The following is a 26,084-nucleotide window of genomic DNA, read 5'->3' as shown; positions in this document are numbered from 1 at the left end:
TCAGCTTTCATGCATAGAACTGCAAATGTATGAGAACTAGGATAAAATGTATGACTGAGTCAGACATATCTCTGTAAAAATTTTTAATCAAATAAAAAATAAACCATATCGTTGAGTTTAACAACTAAGATGAAAATTGTTATAGTACTGACAAAAAAGTGGAAAAAGTAAATTTCTTTCTCTAAGAAAAAAATGCAGTCTTAAATTAAATATAATTTAAGGATATGAATTTCAGCACATGGAATAACTTTTGTTGTTGTTGAATGTGTTCCCCTTTCAGCAGAGGAAAGGGAACTAAATTTCAGGGCAGTTTTTCTCATCTCATTGTCTTTTACTTACTTACGAGAGCAAATCAAAAGAAACCATGTGTTATATGGAGGAGTGCTAGGTAGTTTAAGTTAAAACGATTCTAAAGATTTTGCTTATAGCTGAAAAAGCTGGATTAGCATGTAGCAGTGTTCAGGCCCATCCCTTTTCTCTGGTTAGCTTACTGGTATAAATGCAGTTGCTATCTACTAATCAGCTGAAAGTCATTTCTTTGTCTCTGATTATACATACAGTGACAGAACAAGAAGGGAGGAATGTTTTACTTTTTTTTTTTTTTTAATAATACACAAGTGGGAAAATACTGCTAATTTCCACATAGTACTTTTTCATGAAATTATTTGGGTCTTTGTTTCTTGGTATCAGATGCTCATGTTTTAAAAGTCATAAATATATCTTTTCTAAGAAAAAGAAAATCACTGTGCTAGCAGGAAAAAGAGCCACTATGGAGATGAGTAAAATAAGTAGGATTTGGAGCTAATATGAGTTATCTCCATGCCAGGATTACATATTGGCAGGATGAATAGAAGAGGGAGCATCTAATACTGTTGCCTGGTCCACGCATTTTGGCTTTGGGTAGGTGAAAACACTTTGCATTAATGTGGAACAATTACTAGGTTATTGTAAAACTATTTTATAGAATACCATTGCACAAAAATCAGATACATGTAAAATCCATCTTGCTCTGAATGTGTCTTTGAAAGCCTTTAAGATATTACTGTAAATAAAAATACCAGCTCTGTGAAGACAATCATAATCTTTTACAAGCTTTTCTCTGTGAGCAGGGAACCAATCAATCTTGATTTCTTAAAACAATTTGCATTTTACATACCCTCTACCATGATAATCTCCGATTTCTTTCACACTGGCAATCTTCCTTCTCATGCAACATCTCCAGTTTTTCATCCAGTGCTTATGTTGGCTATAGTTGCTATTGTTGTATGCTTATATATAAAGATGTCTCCACCTGTGCTATCAATCGCAAGCACCTGTAATAGAATGTTTCTTTCTCTATATACTCAACTTCAGCAATTCTTTCTTTTTATGCTCAACTTCAGTCCTAAATTTGGTTCTGTCTAGATCAAAAATTGTGTTCCTTTAGGGATCAGTAATTGCAATTTGTGATTATACCCTGAGGCCTCTGATATCACACTGCGTTCATATCTTCAAAGCTTCTGTTGCTATCTTGGACTTTTTTGAGTTCCTGCTACAGTCCCCTTCTTTTCTTCAACAACATTCAAAGTATAGCTTCCTAATAATACAACTAATGCTTAATTATCAGAGCCTAGTCAAGCATACATCCCTGTTCCAGGGTCACTGAATGGTTTGCCAAAATAGTGGACAGTTATTAGATAGATTGCTTTGGTAACTACTTGCTATTAATATCTATTAATTATAGCAGTGCCAGTGGTAAGTTATCAAAACAACTTTATGGGATCAACTCATACACATTGCAGTCTTGTAAACCTTGTTTCTATAGGACACCAACTGCCCCCTTATCCCTTGAGTATTTCAGTATACAGTGTTCATGATTCATTATGGGTTTTAGTAGCAGTGGCCTTGATAGCAGATTGGACAGAAAAGATTTATACACAAACGCTCTGAATATCTTCCTTTTTTGTTGGAACACTACTGGCCTTCTTGCATACTTCGGAGCATAAAAGTTACTGTTGGTTAAGGTTTCTATTGTCTTATATTGCAGAAATGTTGGTATAGGTTTTGGTATTCCTCTGTGTTCCTTGCCAGTATGAATACCAAGTTATGGATGAAGAAAAAAAAAAAAAAAAAAAAAGCTTTACCTACTATCAAATGAAATAGAAAAATAACCTGATCATGCTAACAGAGGCAAGGGAACATCAAGATGGGTTGTCGGTCTCTGACTTTCCATGAAAGGAATTCTTGGATGTTTATGTTCTCTTTTTGTGAAAGGAAGAAAATAAATGTGTATCATATCAAGGTAAAATGCATTTATACCTGTAACTCAGAAAAATCACTAAATCAAACTAATCAATTGAAGGCATACTACCAAAACTGAGCAGTTGTGTTAGCTTTGTGGCTTAGACAGGGATATCTGTTTCATGCCCCACATGAATAGATAGACAACAGATTACTTACAGCTCTGTCAGCTGCTTTTTTGTAGGAGAAGGACTGCGTTTCATCAGTGCGGTGCTTTGTTGCTAAAGTAGACCAGTTAAAATAAAGCAGTAATCTGGTCTTAACAGTATTTTTGAGACTAAGACCTGCTCTTATTCTTCATGGGTTACCACAGCTGTTTGTAACTTTAGCAACAGATGCTCAGAGGCAGTGTAAGAATATGCAAAAATAATTCTGAAATAGCATCAGTGTAGCAAACAAACCTTTGAAGGGAAGGAACCATATCCACATCACCTGAAGCTGGGCACTTCCTAGCCCTGTAGCAAACAGTCTCTGGAGAGAAGCCCTTTTCTGCTGTCTTCATCTCCTGCCATGCTGGCCAGGTGTCAGGTATTTGGTTCCCCATTATAACTGACTACCAATTAGTTGCATTCCAGCTGAATGCCTCAGAAGCACACTGTTGAGAAAAAGAGTGAGGATCTTATGTAATTCCTAAGGGAGTTTGCTGTCAAAGAAGGAAGTATTTCTATTAATTTCAGCTCTGGGAAATAATATCCCCACCCACTTTTCTAAATTCCTCAAATTCTGGTGTATTTAAAGAGATAGTTGAACACAGAACACCTAACAAGTTGTGCTCAGACTTTTAATTGTGGGAATGGGTCTTCATTTATGGTAACTGGAACAGCTGTTTACTCCAGCTGAGGATGTGGGTTGATAGTTCTGGCAGTGCTCCAAGTGCCCAACAGCATTGCTTAAATAATTTTATAAATTAACCTCAAGAGCTTTCCAGATTTTTTTTTCAAGTTCAAATTGGAAAATGCTCTGAAACAATCACCTGTCTTTTCTATAATAAGTTTGTTTTTCCTCTCTGTTGTCCATAGAGAATGCTTGGGTTGACCCTGCCGAGAAGTAGCCATGACCTAGAAAATCAGTCTAAAATCACACATACACATTAGCATCACACTCCAAACACATCTAGTGATTACCCCTCTTGTTTTAGGAGGCATTTGAACCAGTCAGGTGTATTTGTCACAGTTGGGGCTCATCAATGCTGTATAGAAACTTGATCGATTTTACACTTGCATGGTCAAATTCTACTTTAAAAAGAGAAAGAAAAAAGAAGGGTCAATATTGAACTGTTGTTGAATGCTTTTTCAGATTCGTACTTAAAATCATTATTATTGTATAACTTAAAAGTAAAGGATCTGATATAATACAATATCTATTTCCTGTATTCTTTGTTGGCAATTCTATAATTGAATGGGATATTTTTCTTTCAGTTATGAAAACTGTAAAGCAGAAGGATTTTTCAAGGTGCTTCATAATTGATCTCCTTTCTATTTCATCCTGTAGAAAATAGGCATGGCATGTACCAAACTTGTCTTAGAAAATGGAAGGTACTCAGATGAGAATAATAACATTTCACTGAAATTGTCTGAAGCTGGGATTTTTGCATTTTGAATTGAGCCTTCAGTACACATTAGGCATCTTGCATTTGTAAGTTTCTTTGAAAAATCTCTCTCCAAGACGCACTGAATTTCTCCAAGTCAGAGTTGTTTTGAACTTTACCAAAAGCAGAATTCTCCTAAGGCTTTTTCAACTAAGCCTGATGTGGAGGAAGTCTCAAGAGAGTTTGTACATGTGGTAAGGCCTTATTCCTGTAATAAGTACAAGTGAATATGCCATTGACCTTTTGAGAAGTGAAAGGAGTTTTCCATAGGTTCCATGGGCAGCAGATTTGATATGAAATAAAACATTCAGCTGTTGTGCTTTAAATTCTCTGTAGCTTTCTAACATCCTGCTGTTATCAACCTGTTTAGATATGAACAGAACATTGTAAATGTGTGAATAGTTTATATTGAATATGTTGAGGTTTAGGTATTAAAAAATTTTCAGAACAAGCATCAAACTCAGTTAATTAGATCATTAGTAATTTACAAAAGAAATTCCATTTTTATAGCTGTGCATACACTTAGATTTGTAAATACTTGTGAATTAAAAATATATCTCGTATTTAGGTAAGACTATGTGGCTGATTAATACAAGTGAGTGGCAACTGGCAATATTATCCAGTATGGGGTTCCCCCATACCAGTGGAATAGGTCCTGAGGAAGAGACCACAGTGTAGTATTTTCAGCGTAGTACAAATTGGTGCTGCAGTCCATGAGGAGGAAGAAGAAACTGCTGCAGTATGTACTCTGTGACATTTTGACTGTTGGCACTTGTTTGTGTATGTGCAAAAACATCCTGTCTAGTGATGAATACAGTTTTGCTTATAATATAATGCTTGAGCAAATACAGCAAAGATAAGTAATTTGAAAGTCTTTGATAACTTAGCTCTAACTCTGTGGTCTTGTTTAGCAAATGTTAGTTGTGGCTCCAAGAATATCACTGGGCTGCCTCCAGCAGTACCACCAACATTAATATATGTCAAAATTTTGAAGGATTCAGAGATTGTAACAATATCTGGATAAACTACTAAGATGGATAAATAATGGAAGATAGTCAAGATAGCATGGTTCAACAAGTTACCACTCCTCAGGTGAAACACGGTAGCTGATTTATTTTCTTGGCTTTAGTTCACTGTGAATATTAAAGTCTTACTTAAACAACTTCCAACTCAAGCTGAATAGCCTGGACAATTTCAGTTTCTCAAGTACGTGGTGTAGACAGATAAGTTTGATTGTGTCTTGGGCTTAAGTAATCCTATTTTAGGGAAAGAGAATAATTTGCTGTAAATTTTCTTCTATTATTTCTATCAGTTAACTACAATGGAAAACGAAATGACTTAATTAAAAAGATGTGTATTACAAAAGTAATATATATATATATTTATAAATAATGTACAGAATTAATATGTAAATAGATTGCATTCTTTCATTCTTTGCCTTGGGATGGTTAAATGGTTAAGGAAGCTGGATAGAGCTTTTTTTTTTGTCTTGTTCTTTCTAATCAAACTGTTGCAAAAAAGAATAAAAGAAATTGAAAACTTGACTACATACATTAGCTGCAATATTCCGCAGCATTTGTGTCGATATTGCTACTTTTCTGTAGTGTATGCTTTTTTTTTCTTTCTTTTTTTTTCTTTTTTACTCTAAGCGATGGATTTCATTTTTGGACCTTTTCACTTGCATTCAATTCACAGTGACCATGTTAAATCTTTGAATTTATGATCTTTTGATTTATTGAATAAGAGGACTGTATGTATTGATCATCATAATTACATTTAATAGTACAACAAGCTCATGTCAAAATCGGAAGTAGCGTAGTTTAAAAACACAACTAAAGATAGCTACACCTAATTCTCATCAGTGTAAAAATAACATAAATTGGTATAAAATATCCTTGATTACTTTTATAATTTAGAGGGCAATTTTATAGCAGAAGTTTTCCTGTCCTGGGTGTAGTACAAGTGGCAAAGGCAATGAAAAGTCATTATTCCAAACTTCAACTGAGTGCATGGAGCCATGAGAAATAGCAGTCTACACTGATGTTTGTGCTATCTTGACTGTGGTTATTACCCATGCCAGCTAGAGAAAGAGTATTGTAGGCATTGCCTACCCATGCAGTAGTAGTTACACTTCAGCTGCCATGTAAGTCTACCTTTAGAATAAATCCTGTCCTTGGTGTGTCCTTTTAACAACAGTAGTAAAAATTCACATTAGAAGTGAAGTCCTTCCCCACCCCGCCTTTATCTGCTGTATTTCACTTAATGCAGAAAACTGCTTGAGGCTGAAATACAAATACATTCAAATATATTTCATTGGGACTGATCCTGCATATATTTTGAATAATTGAAACTAATTTGAGTGATTAAAGATAGATACCTAGCAAGCTGCAGGCTTGCATCTTGGGCTATCAGTGCTAGTGATAGGAAATTAGTATGAAGGAGTTAGTATGCACTTTTCCACCTCCCCAGTTCTAGGATTGGTTCAGTGGCCTTGGTGATTGCAGAAAAATGCAGTATAATTAAAGCTGTAGTGTTTATTTTCCTGTTCACTACTTTTCCATGCTCTTGTAGGACAGGTTTAAGGTGTTTAGCAATTGTTTTGATAGGGTAAAAGTAGTTTAGCAGACCTGAAATTCTGGACAATAGTGCTTTTCTACACAGCAATCTCACTGTTATTAAGTTCCCCCACGCGTTTCAAGGATGATTCACAATTCATTGATACTGGTATTTAAGATGTGTTCATTCATGTACATACTTCAGACATTCCACAATGATCTTAATACAAACCTAAGTTCTCTTCAGGCAATCAGTGAATTCAGTATGCTTAAGGAACTTAGTAAACAGCAATAAACAAACAAACAAATAAATAAATAACCACCTGGTTACTTCCACAGCCTCTTATAAAATCTCCTCTTCAGTGCTTCAGTGGAAACTGAGTACTTGAAGCATAAAGGTAAAGGCTGTCAAATCAAGGTTTTGGCAAATTGGCAGCTATGACACCATATACCCTTATTAATTTCCTTTCCAAGTTATCTGCTCCATCCAACACTAGATCTTTGGAGTAGCATATTAAATGAATTCCCAACCTTGAAGAGTCTGAATTCTTCACAATACGTGCTGTGTTAAATGTCCATGTGCAAAACAAGTTATAGTGCACCATTAAAAAGTCTTTTATTTCAGTAATACCACTTTCAGCAATCCCCAAGGCTAGTTAACTATTATTAAACAATAAACTGGACACATCTAGAGGATGAGGTAGTCTACCAAAGACTTGAAACAATATCTGGAAGTGCCTTTCTCTTTTCGTCATTATTCAGAGATCAGTCTAGCTGCTGCTATCTCAGCTCAGTGTGTTGGAATTGGGTCCTGGCGTGCATTAAAAGGAGCATGGCCAGCAGGTCAAGGGAGGTGATCCTCCCCCTCTACTCTGCCCTGGTCAGGCCTCACCTGGAGTACTGTGTCCAGTTCTGGGCTCCCCAGTACAAAAAAGACAGGGAATCTTCTGGAAAGGGTCCAGCAGAGGGCCACAAAGATGATACGGGGCCTGGAGCATCTTCCCTATGAAGAAAGGCTGAGAGACCTGGGTCTGTTCAGCCTGGAGAAGAGAAGACTGAGAGGGGATCTTATCAATGTGTATAAATACCTGAGGTGTGGGAGACAGAGGGATTTGGCCAACCTCTTTTCAGTGGCTTGTGGGGATAGGACAAGGGGCAATGGCCACAAGATAGAGCCCAGGAAGTTCCGCACCAGCATGAGAAAGAACTTCTTCACAGTGAGGGTGACAGAGCACTGGAAGAGGCTGCCCAGGGAGGTTGTGAAGTCTCCTTCTCTGGAGATATTCAAGGCCCATCTGGACACCTACCTGGGCAGCCTGCTCTAAGGAACCTGCTTTGGCAGGGGGGTTGGACCCGATGATCTCCTGAGGTCCCTACCAACCCCTTCGATTCTGTGATTCTAAGTTTTGGGTCATAGGCAGGAACAATATCTGGAGCTGTTGAATTTGTAGTAGACTAAAGCTGTTGAATTACCTCATGGTCTCTATGGACTCAGCATGCATATGGGCCTTGCCTTGACAAAAATCTTGATTGATGGTAACTTGATTATATACATTATAACAAAGGCAATACAAATAATTAAATAATGTAATATTTTGTGATTGTGAGCACTTAAAACTTGCATAGCTTCACGGTTCTAGGCTTAAATGATGGCACTAAAATGTTAGCTTTAGCAAGTAGTATCTATTTCTTGCCATGTTTCAAAAATAAGTTTTGGGTAAAGTCATAGTAGTTCTGATTTGCAGTGCTAAATTCAATTTTATCTAGATTGCATCTACCTTTGTAGGATTTGCTTATCTCTATGCTTATTTGACATAATCAGATCTTCCCATGGTACAGGCTGGTATACTCCCAGCTGAATTGTGAAAGTAGTATTGCTTTCTGACTGTTGATGATAAAGGACTATATTTGAACAAGACTTAAAATAAGCCACAGAATCTATTTAGATTAGGATTATACATGATACCTATCAATATATTCTTTTTGAAGTAGATAACTTTGATGCTCTTTTGGTGCATAATTAATGTCACCATAGATTATATTTGTACTCCTTCTGTACTGATAACAGCAACCAAAATACTATTTTGAACTCTATTTTATTTTACTTTTTTTCAGAAAGGGAGGAAAACTTTTCTCATGTTATCTCTGTATCCTTCCTTGGAAAACCAAAACACTGTACAATATCCAAATGTTACCTTACCAGATTCTGTTGAAAGAATAATTATCAGAGACAGAGAAGAAATAAGTTTTATTTTTTTTCACTGACTTTGTTCTGCAAAGTTTTCCTTCAAGAGACCTCAAAGAAAAAGAGCTGCTTAATAGTTTGATTGCCATTTCATGACACCCAGCCTCTCTCAGTCTCATATCTCACTGCTATCTGAGAAAAAGTAAGACATATCGTGCATCTGGAGCCTTAGGACAGATTTTCATCATGATAATCACAAAATGAAAGGGCAATCTAAAAAGCACTTATTTTAAATACAGGAAGATAGCTTTTGCTGAACTTAATACCATTTGCTAGTTTTTAAGGTCTGTAATTTCTACTCGTGTTACTTCATTCTAATTATTATCCTGCTTAGCTTTTGTTTCTCATGAAGATTGAAGTGGTCTGTTTGATGTGCGCAAAGAAGGGACTACAGAAAATGGTAAATTAATTGGAAGATGTCAGCTTTGGAGAATGTTTTTGACATGAGCGCTGTAAGGCTGTTAACAAACAGACTAACTCATTTGTCTCACCATGAGATGAAAATAAAAATCACAACATTTTGATAAAAACTTGACTAGGAAATGCCTGCAAGATTCTTTGAAGCCTTAGGTTCTTTTCTTCCCTGAGCTTTGGCACTGTGATATATGCAAACCACGTTCCACATAACTGTGAAGTGAAATAGGTTCTATGAAGAACAGATGGACCAGGGCTAATGTGGCGATGTGCACTGGAGACGAGAACAGATTAATACCACAAGGGGAGACTGGAGGAAAATTGGAAAGATGGGGGTATTTGAACTAATTCATGAATCATTTCCAACTGATAGTTATGCCTTCAGGCACAGTGAATAATATCAAGGAAGCATATTTAAAATTTTATAAGTTTGTTTTAATGTAGATGAGAATTAAGAGCCATACTTCCAGATGATTAAAAGAAAAATATGTATTCCCCCTCCCAGAATGTACCTTTGTGATTTAAACCTCACTGATGAGCATAATTATGTGCACTGTGAAATGAATTGCTGTTTTGAAAACCCATGGCAGATTCGTGGACTTGGCACACAGCTTTAGGGGATGGGTTTTTTTTGAAAGAAGTACTGTAGGGGCTGTGAGGACATATTCTGCAGCTTGTATCCAAGCTGCAAAGAGTCAGCTCTGTGGTGTCTGGAGGCATGTGCTGATTGCTAGATCTCATTTAGGTGTCCCTCTAAGCCTCTCCTGCCTTCATCTCCAAACAGCCTTCAGTCTTATGAGGTTCAGACTTCCCAAAACTGTGCCTTGTAGATTCCTACATTTTTAAAGGAGATCTTTAAGCATACTTTACACAATGAGGCTTTCAAAAGACATTTTAACTGGCCAAGTTATGATACTCGCTGATGGACATTTTACTCTAGGGTAGACAGTCACATACAAACAAACAGGTCCACCTGAGAATTCAGGTAATTTTGACATTCTTAATACCATAGGGATCTGAAATAATTGGATACTCAAGATAAATGTCATTTCACAGTATCAGTAAAAATGTCAGAGTTTTGTTTATGTGTCTCAAAGCATGCCATATGTTAGGACATCAAAATTTTTTAATTTTGCAAAACTGAAGAGTGTATGGATACGTCTGTTTACCATTGTTTGTAATGGACACAGTTAATAAAAGGAAAACTTATAGATAATTGTTTAGATGCTGCTCTACATTCTCCATATGACTTCTCAGAAGATTATTCTCAGGCTTTAGAAGAGGAAGCAAAGCACTTGACAGCAAGGGAAGATTTGGGGAAAAATCTAATGAAGAAGATGACTAGCTCAGTTTTGCTAGTTAGGAAATAATCTATGTCAGTTTTTCTTCATCAGTACAGAAAATCCTGCATCGTGCCTCTTGTATACAATTCTTTCATTCTAGCCAAGGCTCAATAAGTAGAGAAAAAGGTATAAAATGGCTCATTTGCCTCACACTTGATTCTCATTCTGCTTATTTCATTGTAGGTTGCAAATCTGGCCTGTTCAATCTCAAACAATGAAGAAGGTGTGAAGTTAGTGCGTATGGCAGCAACACAGATTGATAGTCTGTGCCCACAGGTAAGTAAGATTTGTGCTAAAAAGTACTCAAAAACTCTTTCAGCATTAAAAAGCATCAGGTAGCGGACACAGGAAAAACATCCCACTTGAAGATTACAGCTTTGTCTTTGTCACGAAACTGTTGCCTGCTTTGTACAAACTGGGAAAAATTTCATATCTTGAGACATAGGTGTTGAATGGGGTGTAATGCTGTATTTTTAAGTGTCTTTAATCTAAGTGTCTGTTCTCTACCTTGTGAAAATTGTTGCCACCCTTTGTAACACCTGATTTTGAATAACAGGTAATAAATGCTGCACTCACATTGGCCGCCAGACCCCAGAGCAAAGTAGCACAGGACAACATGGACGTCTTTAAAGATCAGTGGGAGAAACAAGTGCGAGTTCTCACCGAAGCCGTTGATGACATCACTTCAGTGGATGATTTTCTCTCTGTTTCAGGTACTGGGATCAAGGGAGTCTTCTAAAAATTCATTGCTAAATTAAAGTAATGGGTCAGAGGAGAGAAAAGCTATAATTACTAAAGGATCATTATTGTATTATTCCATCCTTACTGGAATACTGATCTTCTGCACCCAATGGGAGCAACCAAGCTATGCCAATTAGTCCCTGGTAGCAATGGTTGGCTTTTTGTCTCCAGAAAACAGCATCCTATATGTGCCTCTATTTCTACAGAGAATTTTAGTTTCAGCTCCGGCACAAAGTAAAATTTTGGCCACCTTTTGAAAATGTATTACTGACTTGTGAAAAGCGGGACAGTATTTGTAAAAACTGTTAGAGTCCTCATGCAGTTGTATTCAAGAGGAGGAAAGATGAACTTTCCTTACTTTATTTTGTAGCCTTGCTCAGATAAGTTGTCTAAGCAGTGTGGCAGAAGTACCACACAATCCTGACCCCCTGAACTTCCATACCAAATCACCAGGCTCTGAACATGGATAGGAAGAAAGGAAATAAGCAGATGCTGTGTATGAGGCTCATCTAGGCACGCTGTCAGGACATGACCACTGTGAACATTTTCAGAGAGTTAGAAAGCATTTCTGGGTCCCACTGCTATTGGTGCAGCAATGCATCCAGGTGGAAAAGTAGCAGTAGAAATAGCAAATCTGTGCAGCTGTCTAAGCTTTCTTGGAAGGACTATAATGTGAAACAAACTCTTACAAAAACAAAGTATTTTAGTCCTTATGTAGAGAAAGGGTGGACAAGGGAGGGACATTGACTCTGATCTTGGAGGTCTTTTACAACCTTAGTGATTCTGTGATTCTTTGAGTCACTAACTTTTCTCCATCCTCCTTGTAAAGTGCTGCAACTTGTAGCAGAGTGTATTGTTATGGTAGAGTCATGTACACTGAATACTATAGTTAGAAGTGCTGCATGTCCTGGACTAAGTATCTGCTGCAGAAAAATAATTTTCCTATGTCAGTTTGAAAGAGTTTAGTTTATTTTTTGTGAATACGGTTGTGGAGTGCCAAGGTTAGTTTGCAGCAAGCTAACCTCACAGAAGAGCCAAAATTCAGGAGATATTTTAATTTTGTTGCACTCTATGTTGTTTTCCTTGACATTTCCTTAATTTCCAAATAAAAGTTAAATATCTTTGGACAAAAATATATATATATTTATGTACTTTTTCAGAGAATAAGATTCTTTTTCACTTTGCTCTTCATTTTGTTTGGTTGTATCCCACTATTATCAGTAACAAGGAAGTGATTTGGTTAAGTATGACTACACTCCACTGTTCAAGACCACTGCTAGAGTGTTTACTGTAAGCCATGACAAGAAAATGAACTCTCAGAATAAAAGGGTACTTCAGAATGGTAGGTTTTTATTTGAGGATACAAACACTTTTCAGCAGACCTAGTTCTGCAAGGAAAGGGCAGAGCAAGATGTAAACTGCAGACCCAGTCCACGCGCTGAAGAGATGAATAGCCATTTCACGCTCTGAATAGCCATTTCATTATTTGTTTGGGGACTGTTATTCACTCCAAACACTTGTATTCATAAAATCAGAAGTTATTTAAATAGATGACATTTTTATTTTTTGTTTTTCTCAGGTCATATTTTCTCATAACACATATGTTGATGTAGCCTTGACTTGGAATAACTGGCTTTAGATCCAAACTTCCCAAGGCAGCTGGGAAGTTAGTATGTTTATTGAGTATATTTATTGTTTTTAGATTTCTTTCTAATACTGTCCACAGACATATATTTGTATTAAAAATAAGAAAACATCTAATGCATCCAGAAAGCCTGTCACTGCTAGCTCCAAGCTTGGAAGCCTTAGATTACGCAGAGTAGTTTTATTTTCAGTTGTTAAACCAGTGAAGCATCAAAAACGGCCTGGTGTCTGATTAAACGTATCTCATGAAATGACACTTCCTCCCCTTCATATTGAGTGTCACAGTTGATGGCATGTTTTATTAATACAGTGGCTATCAAAAGAAGGATGGGAAGGATGACCATAATTTTAATAAATTACTTTGTATTCCAAGCACAGTGCCTGTTCATGTTCAGAAAGTACTTCTTGTGAGACAAAATTTGGCCATGACACTGTAAAGCAAATGGCAATGGTTAGGAGGAAGTAGCAAAGAAATATTTCAAGAAAACATTTCTTTTTTTTAAATGTTGATGGAGAGTTTTGCCTTTCAAATTACTCTGATTGGCAGCGCAGAAGACTTCCAGTTTTCATTCAGAGTTGTTACAGTTTAAAATTCAACATTAGGTAAAACATTTCTGGAACCCTCAAATGGTCCAACATTGGGATTTTTAACAGTGGAGCTTATGTGTCACTCTATTTTTGTGGCAAAGGATAATTAAAAAAAAAAAAAAGTAGTTGATGAACTGATTGATTTTATTTTAAAAGAACAGCATTTAATTTTCAGTTTCCTGGTGGCTGTGGCAGAAAAGTATGGTGCTGTTTAGAGTTGCTGAGTTTCTCGGAGTGAGTTAGCTCAAACAAGAAATTCAGTCATGGTTTTATTATTGAAATCATTTTTAACTGTACTGGCTGGAGGGAAACTATGTCTGAGCTAGTCAGAATCAGCTTCATCCTTTCATGTTATCTGTGAGAATATCACACAAACTACAATGCTGCAGCATGTGAGAGTAGATGGCCCGATTCTGAGCCAAGAAAAACCAGTGCAGCTCCCAAGATTTCCATAAGCCCACTTGATATTCCATCATCTGAGCAGGCTCACTGTAGTCAACTGTTATTTCAGAATATGCACAGTCACATATGATTATACTATGTGTCATGAGATATCCACACTTTAATCTCAGTGCAGATGGCATGGATCAGCAGAGATGAACTGCTCGTGCACAGACTCGCTGCTATTTGCTGGGAGGCTATCGCAAGAGCAAAAGGCTATTTGCTGTTGCCGTTTCAAAACGGTTCATTTTGTTTTCTAACTTATTTAGGCACAAACGAAGCATACATATTAAATGTTTATAGAAATGGGTAAATTCATCTTCAGAAAATTGCACAACTGTTTATGAGAGTATCTGCATAATATCTGATCGTGTTCATTTTTGCACTGATTTTTATTACGTTGTCATTATCATAGATGTGATATTTGAAATTAATATGACAACTTTTCAAATAATTATAGGTTGGTACTCTCAGCATAGGTAAAGGGACATAGCCCACTACCTTTTAAAGACAGATGTTGCATAAGATAAATATCAATTTTTTAATGTATTGCTGTTTGTCATTTACCCAAATCAGGAAGCTTTGCTATGGCAGAGAATGAAATGAAATGAGGCTTATATTTGTTTTATCTTTTTTCGTACTTTCCAGAAAATCATATTCTAGAGGATGTGAATAAGTGTGTGATTGCTCTGCAAGAGGGGGATGTTGATACCCTAGACAGAACTGCTGGGGCCATCCGGGGCCGTGCAGCCAGAGTTATTCACATCATTAATGCAGAGATGGAAAACTATGAAACAGGAGTTTATACTGAGAAGGTACTGGAAGCTACCAAACTGCTTTCTGAAACTGGTAAGTATATTTGAAATATTGTTCAATATTAAGTCACTTAAAACCTTCAGTTAATTTTCTGAAGTCTGTAACTCAGAGGGGAATCTGTGCTTGAAAATGAGATCTAAACAAACAAATTAATGACAATGAGTGCTTTTGTTATTCTCTACTCCGTGCTACTGCGGCAGTCGTATTGACAAGAGCTGTATAAGAGAAGAGATTCAGTGACCCATCAAAGATAGTCTACTTTATCAAAGTTGCAGTGTATTTCAGTAAATAATACACAGCCTTTTCTTCAAGAACTGAGTCTGCTGATTATGTTTTGTGTGTCTAGAAAATCATTACAAACATTACTCTGTGGTCTGCGCAGGTGAATGTACTTGCTGGTGACTGAAGTGTTTCTAAACAAAACAATTTTTCATTGAAAATACATTTGAGCAAGTGAAAATATATTATCTGATTGAAAAAAAAAATATAAAAGTCTGCTAGATTACGTGGATAGATAGATTGGGGGAAAAAAAAGATTGTTTGTAACCTCTTTTTGCCTTCACAAACCAGAGATTGGATTCATCTAAGTGATTACATCTAGTTTGATTACATCTATGCTGGTCATTTTAGACTCCTTTATACTCAATATTATCTGTTGCTATGTGCAGCTGAATTGTTCAGTGCAGGCAGTACTATCAAGAGCTCCCATCTGAAAGCAAAGGACTACATTTGTTCAGATGAATCATACTTCGGATTTCATTGACTTTATGGACTAGATCTCCACTCATGGTACAAGGGACCAACTATTATAAAGATGCATGTAGTGTAGATGCCTGAAAATGGCTGAACAGATCTTCCCCTGTCTGGCTGCCCTAGGCTTTAAAATACTCAAGATTGTTTTAGAAGGACCAAGTGAGAATGCACCAGTTCAAGACATGGCAAATGTAATGTCAGACAAAACAAACACCTCCCTGTGAGATAAAAAAGCAAAAACTATTGTAGCACTGCCTGCCTCTGGGTTAGCTTTTAGAACAGAAGTCAACAAAATGAGATAAAAGAATTATTTAATATTGGTTGTTGTATTATTGTTGTCCCCACCTAATTGTCTTTTAGCTCAAGGACTAACCCCAAGCCCTATTTCCACAGGCAAATTGCAACAAGAATCATGTATTCTTTCTTTTTCTGGCTTCTCTTTGTGATTTACTCTATATTACATCTGAAACATGGATTTCTACAATTGTGCCTGTGACCAGAAAGCTTTGCCTTGAACACACACACTGTAGGTTCACACCAGCGATTCAACACTTCTAGAAATTAACTTTCATAGACTCTGCTGTGAGCTGCACAGACACATTTCTGGGAGGAGTCTGGAGATCAGAACTGTAATCTCCAGCCTATGGTACATGCTCCATTTATCTTTACACGGCTATTTCCCATGCAACAATCATGTTCACATCACTTCTGGCTGAACTTAGAGGGTCAATTTTTTTTCTGTACAGCTAGAAGATAATGCAATAAAGCTTGCCTCTTTTCTTCCGCAAAGTTTAATGATGCTATTTAAGAGTCTCTGAGTTTTTTCATGTGGAAGAAGCGAAAGAGGATCAGAAAACGGTTGTCATTAGTCCCCCTATTTTTTTATGTAATCAATGAGAGATCAATGAAATGAGTACTGGAAATTTAACTTAGCTGTGAAAGTTTATGAACTGGTATTATGAGGTAACTGAAAGAAAGTAATCTGTTCGGTTTGTTACAGTAAAATATTTTGTTGCACTCTGTGGTAACCTCTCCTTTTGATAGGAAGAATTCTTCAAAATCTCGCTTTTAACAATAACATTTATTTATAAAGTAAAAAAAAATACATCTTTTCAGACTTTTTATTCAGCTAATATTTCTGACCTAATGTTATGGAAAAACTTTTACTATTATTTTTTCAAAGGAGTAGCTGTCAGTTACAACATAAGTAAGTAAAACAACAATAGGCACAGGGAATGCTTACATTCTGTATTTAACGTTGTTTGATATAATTTGATTTATAACTAAGTTTTAGAAGCTCTGAACTAAGTGCATCTTGACAACATCCATTTATTAATGCTGGACTCAATGTGTAAAACTAAGTAACTGTTCCTCAAAGTCAAAGTTATTACTTATTTTGTACTTAGTAAAATGTAAGTAAACTTGTGAGTAATAAACCAAAAAGAGAAAAAGCCAAGCTACACTACACAATACACTACTATTTCTATCTGAAGCTTTTTAGACCTTTTACAAAGGGACTAATTATTGTTTCTCTGTGATTGATAATTAAAAAAGGTAAACTTTATTAACTCATTTTGTGACCCTAGGATAAAGTGCTGAAAATGGTATTTAGACCATCCTATGCCATTCTCTGTCTCTCCCATTTATATTCCTGTCCTCTCCCCCCAAACTGGTTTCAGTCTACACATGCATCTGTACAGCTATGTATATGAGTATCTATGAATGTATACTTACATATTTATTCTAGTCATTAGCTTGAGATCCAGTGCAGATTTTATCAAACAGTCACAAATGATGAATGATTTATTTAGTCACGCTCCACCTACCAAAATCTCAGTAAGAAACCCAATTATAAACATCTTATCCTTTTTTTTCCCTCTTTATTTTTAATAGAACATTTATTTATTTTTAAATGAAGTGCTTTGGAAAGCTGGAGAAAATTTAGTTGAATGACAATGGAAAGGAAATAAGCAGAACATATTTCTTTTATAATTATTATTTACTTTTAACTATCAGTTCAGGAAAGGAACACTTCTCTTAACTTGTAAACCTCCCTTTCAAGGGGTTTCATAGTTAAGTGAGTAGTGGGTTTGATCCACAGATAGTAAAGAAATACAGACACACTTTTTTTGAAAGAGAAACACGTTGCTAATGTTTTTTTGGGGAAGTTCATCTTTATGTAAGTGATGTTAATAGGTTTTGAGAAAATGCAACCATGCAAATCTTCGTTTAATAACTGGTTTCACCTTGAAGTTTTATTTGTCTGTTGTTTTAATTTACAACCTACAGCTCCTTTAAAATATACTGCTGTTTTTTCCAGTGTTTCAGTGCTTTCTTGGCTGTGCTTGACTAACCCACTGACTTTATAGCCAGCTACTTGTTAGAGGCTAGATTATTGTCTCTGAGAGTATTATTACATAGTGAGGTATTGGTTAATGTCTTTTTTAAATTGGGTACTTTCATTTTCCTTTAAAAACAAAATAAAAGCTTGACTCTCATTTGCTGACATTCTTATAAATCCAAGATGAAAACTATAAAACCATTGAGTCAACAGGGCTTGCTTGGAACAAAGACAAAACACAGATTTCAGTGGATGCTAATTGTCTGCAGGAGTAAACCAAAGCTTCAGGGTTTCATTTTTGTTTGCTTGTTTTTGTTTTGTTTGGGGCACAGTGAAGTTTTCCTAATATCTTTATTTTTCCTAAAGAGCAAGGGCCAGTGGTTTCCTCGAGCAGCTCCAGCTCTGGGCATCACTGTGGGGACAGGGATGGGCTGGGGCCAGGCTGGGATGTCAGCCTACAGCTGGAGGTCAGGATTTTCCCAGTGAGGGAAACCAGGGCCAGACACAGCCCAAGGATTGGCAGTCAGGGATGTGCTGATGGCTCCTGTTGAATTTTTCCTTGCTATTTACCATCAGCATTTATTTAGCATTTGTAGATAAATGTGAAGTTAAAGAATTCAGAAAAATACATAAAATATAATTCTGCTACATATGGTCGAAGAAAGTATGAAGGAGAGAAGGGTGGAAAGGAAAAGGAAGGAGAAAGGGAAGGTGAAAGGAAGGAAAGAGGCAAAAGGCAGCACAAGGGAGTAAAAGAAGACAAAACATGATTTCTGTTTAAATATTAAGATCTTTCATACTGCTGAGCACCCTGTCCCAGCAGTGACCAAAGCCTAGCAAAAGTATTCCATTGCCTTTAATACAGAGGAGATCAAGGTCTACTTAGCAATTGCTTGACAGGATGTAACAACTGAAGGGAAGAAGCATGAGTTTCCAAACAAGTGGAGCCAGAACTGTCTGGAAAGGGCTGTGGAAAACTTTCCAATACCTTTTTTTTTTTTTTTTCTTTTCAGTTTGCATTGGGATGTCCGGAAAGCACGTGGGAAGATGCAGTATTTGGGTTATGCAGTATTTAGTATTTGGGTTAAAAGCTCCTGTGAATGACAGTGGAAATTTTGAAATCATCTACCATCTGATTCAGGCCAGAAATGTGATTTTCATCTTTTAGCATGTTTTAGAAATATCCTAGTAACCTGCTAACTGTCAGGTCTTTTTTAAGTAGGTCACTCTCCAACTTCTATTTTAACTCAAATTCTTTATTTTGTCTTTATCAGAATGGACTAAAGTTTAAAATCAGCTCTCCTGGCAATTCAGCAATAAGCCTGTGAGAGTTTTATCAGTGTGAGTAGGACAAACTTTAAAGATATTTATCACTAGGCAAAAGCAGCTCAATGATGTTATCAAAGCTAATACTAAAACGTAGTAAAGGTGGATTTTTCAGCAGTGATATGAAATCAACCAAAATGTAGAAGCAAGAAGATGAATTTAAGCATAGCTGTAATCCAAAAAAAAAAAAAAAAAAAGCCGATTGACTCTGAGAGAGAGCTAAAAATTCTAAAATGGAGACTATTTTAAAAATGAATGATGTTAAATTCATGTTTTATGTGAGTTTCAGGTGGTTATAGTACAATTTATGGATGCCATCATCCTGAGAACATGAGATCATTTATCCAAGGACTCTTATGAAATTATGGCTTTTATTCTGCAAAGCACTGCAGCATTTTCTTTAAAATTTTGCTGGACTGAAATCCAGAGATCAAGGTATCACCAACAAAAAACATTTAATGCATTATTTAAAGATAATGTATTTTACAAAAGGACCAGTGAATACCCAACATTACATTCATATTTCAAGGAAGTGCTTGGTTTGATTCAAAGAATTTTTAACCAGAGTCCATCTTCAATATGTGGAGAAATACAGTGAGAAATCATGCAGGATATATTATAAAACAATTAAATGAGACACATAAGAGATGATTAAATCACTACGGTGTCTAAAACTTTCAATATTGTTTCTTTTTCTCTGCACTTTTAGAGTTTAAAAATGGAGTATAATACTAAAGGAGAATATAATGTAACTGATTTGAATTTTTAAAGGCTTTTCATAAAGTTGTTCATACACAGCTGTTTGGAAAATGGGTAACCATGGAGTGTATGTTAAGGTCTTTGGTGGATTAAGAACTGGTTTACAAGGCAGAAGCAAAGCATAAATGACTGTTTCTCAGCAGGCAAAAAAATAAATCCTGTAATGCATCAGGGGTCAGCACTGTGGTTGATTTTGTATAATATATTGTTTAACAAGTGAATAGACAGAAGCAAAATTTGCCAAAAGGAAAAAGCTGGTTCATCAGGTGAGAGTAGGGGAGTTTCTGTATCAGAAAGATGACAATAAAATATAATTTTATGTAATTTCTCTAGGTAAAAGGAACAATTTAAACTACATTATCTGCACTGACAGGAAAGCTCTGAGCTAATTCATCCTCTCAGAAAAAAATGTTTCATCAGTATGGACAGCTGGGCACAGATACCTTTTCTGTGCACAATATCACTCAAATCAGTGTTTAAGACATTAGCCTGTATGTTAAGGAGGATATTCACTTAATGCCCCAAATAGTTGTTTCAGCTTTGATCTCCACAACTTAAAAATCTTCCAGAAGTGGAAGAAGTTCAAGATAAGGATGACAAAATTAATGAAATTAATTAACCAACCTTATCTCCTATGACCAAGTAACCTGCCTGGTGGATGAGGGAAAGGCTGTTGATGTAGTCTACCTAGACTTCAGCATGGCCTTTGAAATGGTCTCCCACAGTATTCTGCTGGAAAAGCTGGCAGCCCATGGCTTGGACAGGTACACGCTTTGCTGGGTTGAAAACTGGCTGGATGGCTGGGCCCAGAGAGTGGTGGTGAACAGAGTGAAATCCACCTGGCGACTGATCACTGGTAGTGTTCCCCAGGGAACAGTGTTCAGCCTAGCAACCCAGCAGCAGTTCAACCTAGATTTTGTTGGCAATGATCTTACATTCGGTGCCACTGAAAAGACACATACAGAAAAGCTTTAAAATTTGTATTTGTTAGAATGATAAGGCCGTCAGTAAATTAGAAATGTTGCTATTAACTTGGGACCTGATTCTGTCAACATTTATGCAGGTGCCTGATTTAATTCATGTAGTTAGACCAAGAGATGTTAATGGATCACATTTTTCAGTCTTAGTGTATGTATAACTGTTGTCAAGACCACAGCTCAAACTAAGAAACTAGTATTTAATTTTTCCCCCAAAGTATTGATTTACTTCTGAATTTAAAATTGATAGCCAATGTCTCTCAATGTAATAAATGAACCATCACCTGTCTGATGCATTTACAAGTGTCAACTCTAGTTTTGGTGTCTGTCTGAATTCTGCTTGTAGCTCCTCTACTGTCAGCCTAACAATATCCCTCTTTGTCCAGTAAATGACAGATAAAAAAGACTGGAGATTTTGTGGGTACAACTGAGTTAGGTATTCCCCATACATCGCTGTCATGGGTCTCCTCAAATGTGGACCAATAACCTTTGCTGGAGAATAACACAGATCTTAACTCAATTTCCAAAAACTTTACTGCATCAAATGACAATTTAGAGAAACTTTAAGAAATAGCATCTTATTAGTTTAAGATGTTTTTTCATGCTTATCTAATCAGAAGTAAGCACTGATGTAAAAATATGATTGGCAAGGAAATGGTTCGTAATGTAGTTTAATAGCTATTTCCATTTTTAAAAGGCAGATAATGTTCACAGGTAATAATATAAATTAAGGAGTAAACTGTAGCCAGATCTGCAAGGTCAAAATTGGTGAAAGAATCTTTTACATGCAGTCAGCAGTCACCATAGTAATAATACACGTGATCAAGAATGAGTATGTAGTCACCAAAATGAACAAATGGTAGTTCTCCATCTCCTCTCCCAGGACCTGATGTTTACGAATCTACTATTGCTGCTTCGTGAAATAATCAATGGAGTCATTTCTGCATATTTCAGTGGCATAGTAAGAAAAATGATCTGTAGAGCTTCAGCCCAGGACCTTATAGGTGTAAGGCTTCACTGACTGAGCTGAAGGACTTTGACAGTTAGCTAGGAGGGGATAAAATCCTATATAGAGAGAATGTGGAAAAAAATGGAAGATCCTATTATCCTTTGACAATTGGGTTCTGCTTTGACCTGTCCCTATTCATTCCTCTTGTGTATCCATTTCAAGAAAAGTGTTGTAGTAAGTCCAATAGCATTGCACTAGTAAAGTAATATATGAGTTTAAAATGTCTTTCAGAAATTAAATGTTTATTTCTGGTAAGGAGTGTTGCTTCCTATAGCATATTTTGCTGGATGTGGTGCTGAACAAAGACACTATAGCTGCCTATTAAATATTTGAGTGCCTATTTCCATGATACTGGGAGGAGTTCTGATTTAGCAAGTAAATAATCACTTAAAATGTTTCACTTCCGCATTTTCCTTGACGATTTCTGTGCCTAAGGCTATGATTTTAGAGGGTCTGCTTTTGACCAGTCTAGCACAACAGATAGAGAATGTGTCTTGTCATGCTTTTTCCACGTGTGCTTTCATATTCATAGGTCAAGTAAAAGAAAAAAAAATAAAAGGAAAACAATTGTAGCCCAAATAAAAAGTCATATAAATTACAATATATATAGCAAGCACAGACATCAGTTACAATGGTGAACAAAAAATAATCATCTTTATCTTATCTTTTATTTTCTTCAGGAGTTTGTGGAAGTTGACACACTAGAGGCCTGTGTGGCCATTCAGAGGGACCTGGATAGGCTGGAGAGTTGGGCAGTGAGGAACCTCATGAGGTTCAACAAGGGCAGGTGCAGGGTCCTTCACCTGAGGAGGAACAACCCCAGTCACCAGTACAGGTTGGGGGCTGACCTGCTGGAGAGCAGCTCTGCAGAGGGGGCCCTGGAGGTTTTGGTGGACAAGTTAACCATGAGCCAACAATGTGCCCTTGTGGCCAAGAAGGCTAATGGGATCCTAGCCGGCATCAGGAGGAGTGTGGACAGCAGGTCGAGGGAGGTGATCCCCCCCTCTGCTCTGCCCTAGTGAGGCCACACCTGGAGTATTGTGTGCAGTTCTGGGCTTCCCAGTACAAGAGGGTTGTAGAACTTGAGAGGGTCTAGTGTAGAGCCATAAAGATAGTGAAGGGATTGGAGTATAAACTGAACAACAGGAAGTTTCATTGCCACATGAGGAAGAACATCTTTATGGTTTGGGTGACGGAGCGCTGGAACAGGCTGCTCAGAGAAGTTGTGGAGTCTCCTTCTTTGGAGATATTCAGAGCCTGCCTGGATGCAATCCTGTGTAACATGCTCTAGGTGACTATGCTTGAGCAGGGGGGTTGGACTAGATGATCTCTGGAGGTCCCTTCCAACCTCAACCATTCTGTGATTCTGTGATTCAGAAATAGCTTTCAGATAAAGAGTATAGGAGCATTCTGTATTATTTGGAATAAATTATGTTACATAAACATAGAAATATAAGTCTGGATGCAACAAAAAATGATTTTGTTAAAAACATCTTCTCACCTTTCTTGTACAAACTGTAGAAAAATCTCAAAGATGGGTTCTAAGAAAAAATGGACTTAGTACTCCAACTGGAGCCATACTGACATAGATCATGACTTCACAATATCTCTTCTCAAGCCTCTTCTTTATATATTGTAATAATTACAGATTGACATTTGCCATTTTCTTTTACAATCACATCACACTGTTAGACATATTGCAAGAATGCACTTGACATATCTTCCTGGTTTGACAGCATATCACAGGTAATTGTTCTTTGAGTTCTTTGAGATTCTTTTTCTCATGAGTTCCATGTCCACCATGTAGTAATTTAATTTATATTTTGCTTGTTTTGTTTCTAAGAGTGTCTTGTGTGAGCATGTCAAAAATTTTACCAACGTCAAGCTGTATCGTATCTAGTGCTTCTCCCTACCCTCTATTTGGCTGCCCTGTCAAAAAAAATATGTTGTAATGTTTTGATGCAACCTATTTCTGACAAATCTGTTGCCTGTCCAACATCTGCTCCTTAATTACAAGATAATTAAACATTACTGCTTTACAACATGTTTCATTTCTTTCTGAGTACTGAAATTGGGCTGAATATCCTATAATTCTTCCTTCCTTCTTTACCTTTCTAAAAATAGATGTTTCTTTTTCTTAATCCCCAGAACATTCACTGTTATTGTTATTCTTGAGTTCTCAAAGATGATTCAGAAATTGCTTTGATTATTTTCTTAAGAACTGCAGGGTAAATTTGACTATGTTCTGTTTACTTTAAGGTACTTTAATAAATATAAATGTTTATGTAGATAAACTACCCTTTCCTAATTCAGGTCTGTTGCACTTGCAACAGTTAGTTAATAGTTGGGTTAAATACCTGATCACATCTGCTTTTTAGGAAATTCTAGACAGAAATTTAAGGACCCTAAATATTACAGCTCTATGCCTTTTCTTTTGCTGCCATTTTTGTATCTCTATGTTTGCTTGTTTTATCCCTGTGACCCTAAATAATTTCTTTTGTTCTTAATGTTTACTAGTTTTCATTATATTTTTAATGATTGCTTTTTGATTTTCAGGTTGGACTTATTTATACAATCACATCAGTCTCTTACTACACTTTGGAATGTTCCATAAATTAAGATAATTTTAAATATGCACTTCTTAATACTCCATTCAGAACTTTGAATTTTCTGATTCCCTTTCTACTTAAAATATTTCCCCTCGGCTTAGCAATGCTTTGTTGATGCTTAATTTTTGAACTCTATTGTCACTATCACTTTTCCCTATTTCCCCAATATATCCCAAACACTTACTCCACTTACTGAACATTATTTGCATGAAAGATGCAATTCAGTTCTTTCATCTGTGTACATGAACAAACATACATAAAGATGGCATAAACAAGATTTGAATAGATTAATCTGTTTAAAAGGCTCCTCTTTAAGAAACAACATTTAGTGAGATACTGAAATGCCAGAAACAGAAAGGTTGAGCTTGCAGTGGCTGCCAGTTCTTCGAAATGTAAACCAGTCTTGAATCATAGTGTGTGGTTTTTTCGTTTGTTTGTTTTTGTTTTTGTCTTTTCTGTTTTTACTTTAAAACAGATGTTAAGTGAGATGCATAAAACACGCTGTTTTCATTATGAGTAAAATAAATTTAAGGGCATTCATTCAAGAAGAAAATGTGGTTTCCTGACACAATGAAAATTTACTTCCTAGGAAAGATTGTCACTGCTGCTGATAAAAATAACACTAGGAATTCCCACTTTGTATCATTATTCAGCATCAAGCTACCAAAAAGTTTATTAAAATAGGGCATAAGGAAAAGATGGTAAAGAAAAACAATATAACAACAACAACAAAGTTGACTGTTTGAATTAGAAATCTTTTCCCATTCTTTCAATTATAGTGCCAAAAAATAAACCAATTGATACATGAATTGGACACCTATATGCTCAGAGAAGGCAAATAACAAAAAATTACATGAATATGAGGAAAAGATAGCTATCTATAAACCTTAAGCTTGACCCACATTCTTTGACATTTGTAAAAATTAACCTTAAAGGATTCTGGATCCAGGTCCTGACTCCAGCCCTGAAATATTAATGTAAAACCATTGGAATGCCTAAGTATAATGTAAGTGCATTATAATTAGTGAGACTTGATGTTTATGTTTCTGTGGTAGGATTTGTGTTTAAGCTGTTAGAGGACTGATATGGGAAATGTTTCTCTTTCTGCATAATGCCAGTGATTATATGTACAGAAGAATCCTATATAAAATTTGAGGAAAAGCCTCTGGTATTATAGTTACTTCAAGGAAAGCATTTAAAGTATTTATATAAGATAAATAATTGCTTTAAGATACATATTCATAAAGCACCAAACCATATAATACCATTACCTTAAATCTGTGGCTATTTTTTGCAATACATACAAGATAATAATGAAGAAACCAAATGTCATTTTACAGACCTTCAGAAAAGTAATTTGCTAGCTTTTTCATGCTAAAAGTGTTTTGTCCCTTATGCGATTTTTATTATACAATGTGAGCTAGAATACAGTTAGCTGGCCTAAATTGGTAGGTATATTGGCTACATTTTGCTTTGATCATTTGGTATAAATACTGTACTGTGTTCATTCTAAGTTTAAAGGTTTAAAAGAATTTAAAGGTTTTAAAAATATTCTCCTGATAGCTCAGATAACTTGCTGTCTTTTAAAAGGAAGTTTTACATTCTTCATCATGCACTTGGAGGCAAGTATGTGAAGATGGCTGTTTTCTTGCTAT

The 26,084-nt window shown here is 36.2% G+C and overlaps 1 protein-coding gene across 3 annotated transcripts in view; it reads left to right on the top strand.

The window, feature by feature from the left end:
* The window catches only part of CTNNA2 (catenin alpha 2), a 476,528-nt gene that overhangs the window by 401,317 nt on the left and 49,127 nt on the right, over nt 1–26,084 (top strand). For all 3 annotated transcript variants that reach the window (XM_035547255.2, XM_035547256.2, XM_035547253.1), the window contains exons 10-12: nt 10,609–10,701; nt 10,982–11,138; nt 14,488–14,688. In XM_035547255.2, the coding sequence (XP_035403148.1) occupies nt 10,609–10,701; nt 10,982–11,138; nt 14,488–14,688 (451 nt within the window). The remainder of the gene's footprint in view (nt 1–10,608; nt 10,702–10,981; nt 11,139–14,487; nt 14,689–26,084) is intronic.

This window comes from Cygnus atratus, chromosome 4 (genome assembly GCF_013377495.2).
Source record: "Cygnus atratus isolate AKBS03 ecotype Queensland, Australia chromosome 4, CAtr_DNAZoo_HiC_assembly, whole genome shotgun sequence".
Lineage (NCBI taxonomy): Eukaryota > Metazoa > Chordata > Aves > Anseriformes > Anatidae > Cygnus > Cygnus atratus.
The sequence above is the reverse complement of the archived record's forward strand: the minus strand, read 5'-3'. Positions and strand labels throughout refer to the sequence as shown.